Below are 1,054 nucleotides of genomic sequence, written 5' to 3'. Positions count from 1 at the left end.
TGCTGCAACTCGGCTCTACAGTGTTCAACTACAGACAATAAACGAAGAGAGAGGGTGAAAAACCAGACCGTCAGATCTCAATTACTCCATCAGCGCCCAGCCGACTGCTCCTTGGGATACACAACTAGATTCTATTTGGACACAACTGGGTCTTAATCAACCGGGTGTTTGGTGCTCCGCTCTTTCATCTTCCTTTGAAGAGCCTACCCCATGTTGTGTGTTCTTTCCCCATTTGACTACGTCGTGCCATCACACTTCCATTAAAGACTGCAAGTCTTGTCATTGATGGATGTGGCGTCCTCCTCAATAAACGATGCTCCATCGCTAGAGCTCACTCTCTCTGTTTCCCATTCTTTTGAGCGATCGGCAAAGCCAGGCCGGCATGGAGAGAGAGACGATCGGCTTTTCCAATGCCTCTTCTGTGATAAGAAGTTCCTCAAGTCTCAAGCGCTTGGGGGCCATCAGAACGCTCACAAGAGAGAGAGAGGGGTGGCGCTGAGCTTACGTTACCATAGCGGCGGAGCTGCTGGCTATGGTCAGGCCTCGCCCCCGCCTCTTATTGCTGCTCACTCTCTTTACTCGGGCGACTTCGCTGTTCAGCAATACAACGGTGGAATCAGCCATGGGAGGAGCTCAAAGCATGGCGTAGATCAGCGGGAGTTTCTGAATTATATGAACTGGCGGAGAGCGATGCAGAAGCCTCTCGTCAACGACAGCTCCTCATCCTCTGCAAGCGGCGATTTACTACCTCTGGATCTCTCTCTAAGGCTGTAATTGCTTCGGTGTCAACCTTTCGAGAGGCTTGCCAGACGAGAAGAAATGTCCTTTGTTCGGAGTCAAGTGCCTACTTATGTGATAAAAGCTATAGATGAATGCAAGCTCACCACCTTTTCCTGTTAACGTTTCTTTCCCTCAGCTTCTATAGCTAAGGTTTAATTAGTTCTGCCATGGATAATATTGAAGTACCTCTCGCAGAGATAAAAGCCAAATCTTATTGCAAGGGCAATAGGTTTCACCTTAAAGTTTTTATCTAGTCTTCTTCTCTTTACCATTC

The 1,054-nt window shown here is 48.2% G+C and overlaps 1 protein-coding gene across 1 annotated transcript; it reads left to right on the top strand.

The window, feature by feature from the left end:
* Positions 1–285: 285 nt before the first annotated feature.
* On the top strand, positions 286–774 carry LOC144708263 (zinc finger protein 2-like). The gene has a single exon (XM_078581515.1). It carries the CDS (start codon positions 286–288, stop codon positions 772–774), a length of 489 nt encoding a protein of 162 aa, XP_078437641.1.
* The last annotated feature ends 280 nt before the right edge of the window (positions 775–1,054 follow it).

The sequence above is a fragment of the Wolffia australiana genome, chromosome 10, assembly GCF_029677425.1.
Source record: "Wolffia australiana isolate 7733 chromosome 10, ASM2967742v1".
Taxonomy (NCBI): domain Eukaryota; kingdom Viridiplantae; phylum Streptophyta; class Magnoliopsida; order Alismatales; family Araceae; genus Wolffia; species Wolffia australiana.
The sequence above is the reverse complement of the archived record's forward strand: the minus strand, read 5'-3'. Positions and strand labels throughout refer to the sequence as shown.

Bases quoted from the DNA above. Each gene is read 5' to 3' on its own strand.
- LOC144708263 (XM_078581515.1), top strand. From the start codon at position 286: ATGGATGTGGCGTCCTCCTCAATAAACGATGCTCCATCGCTAGAGCTC.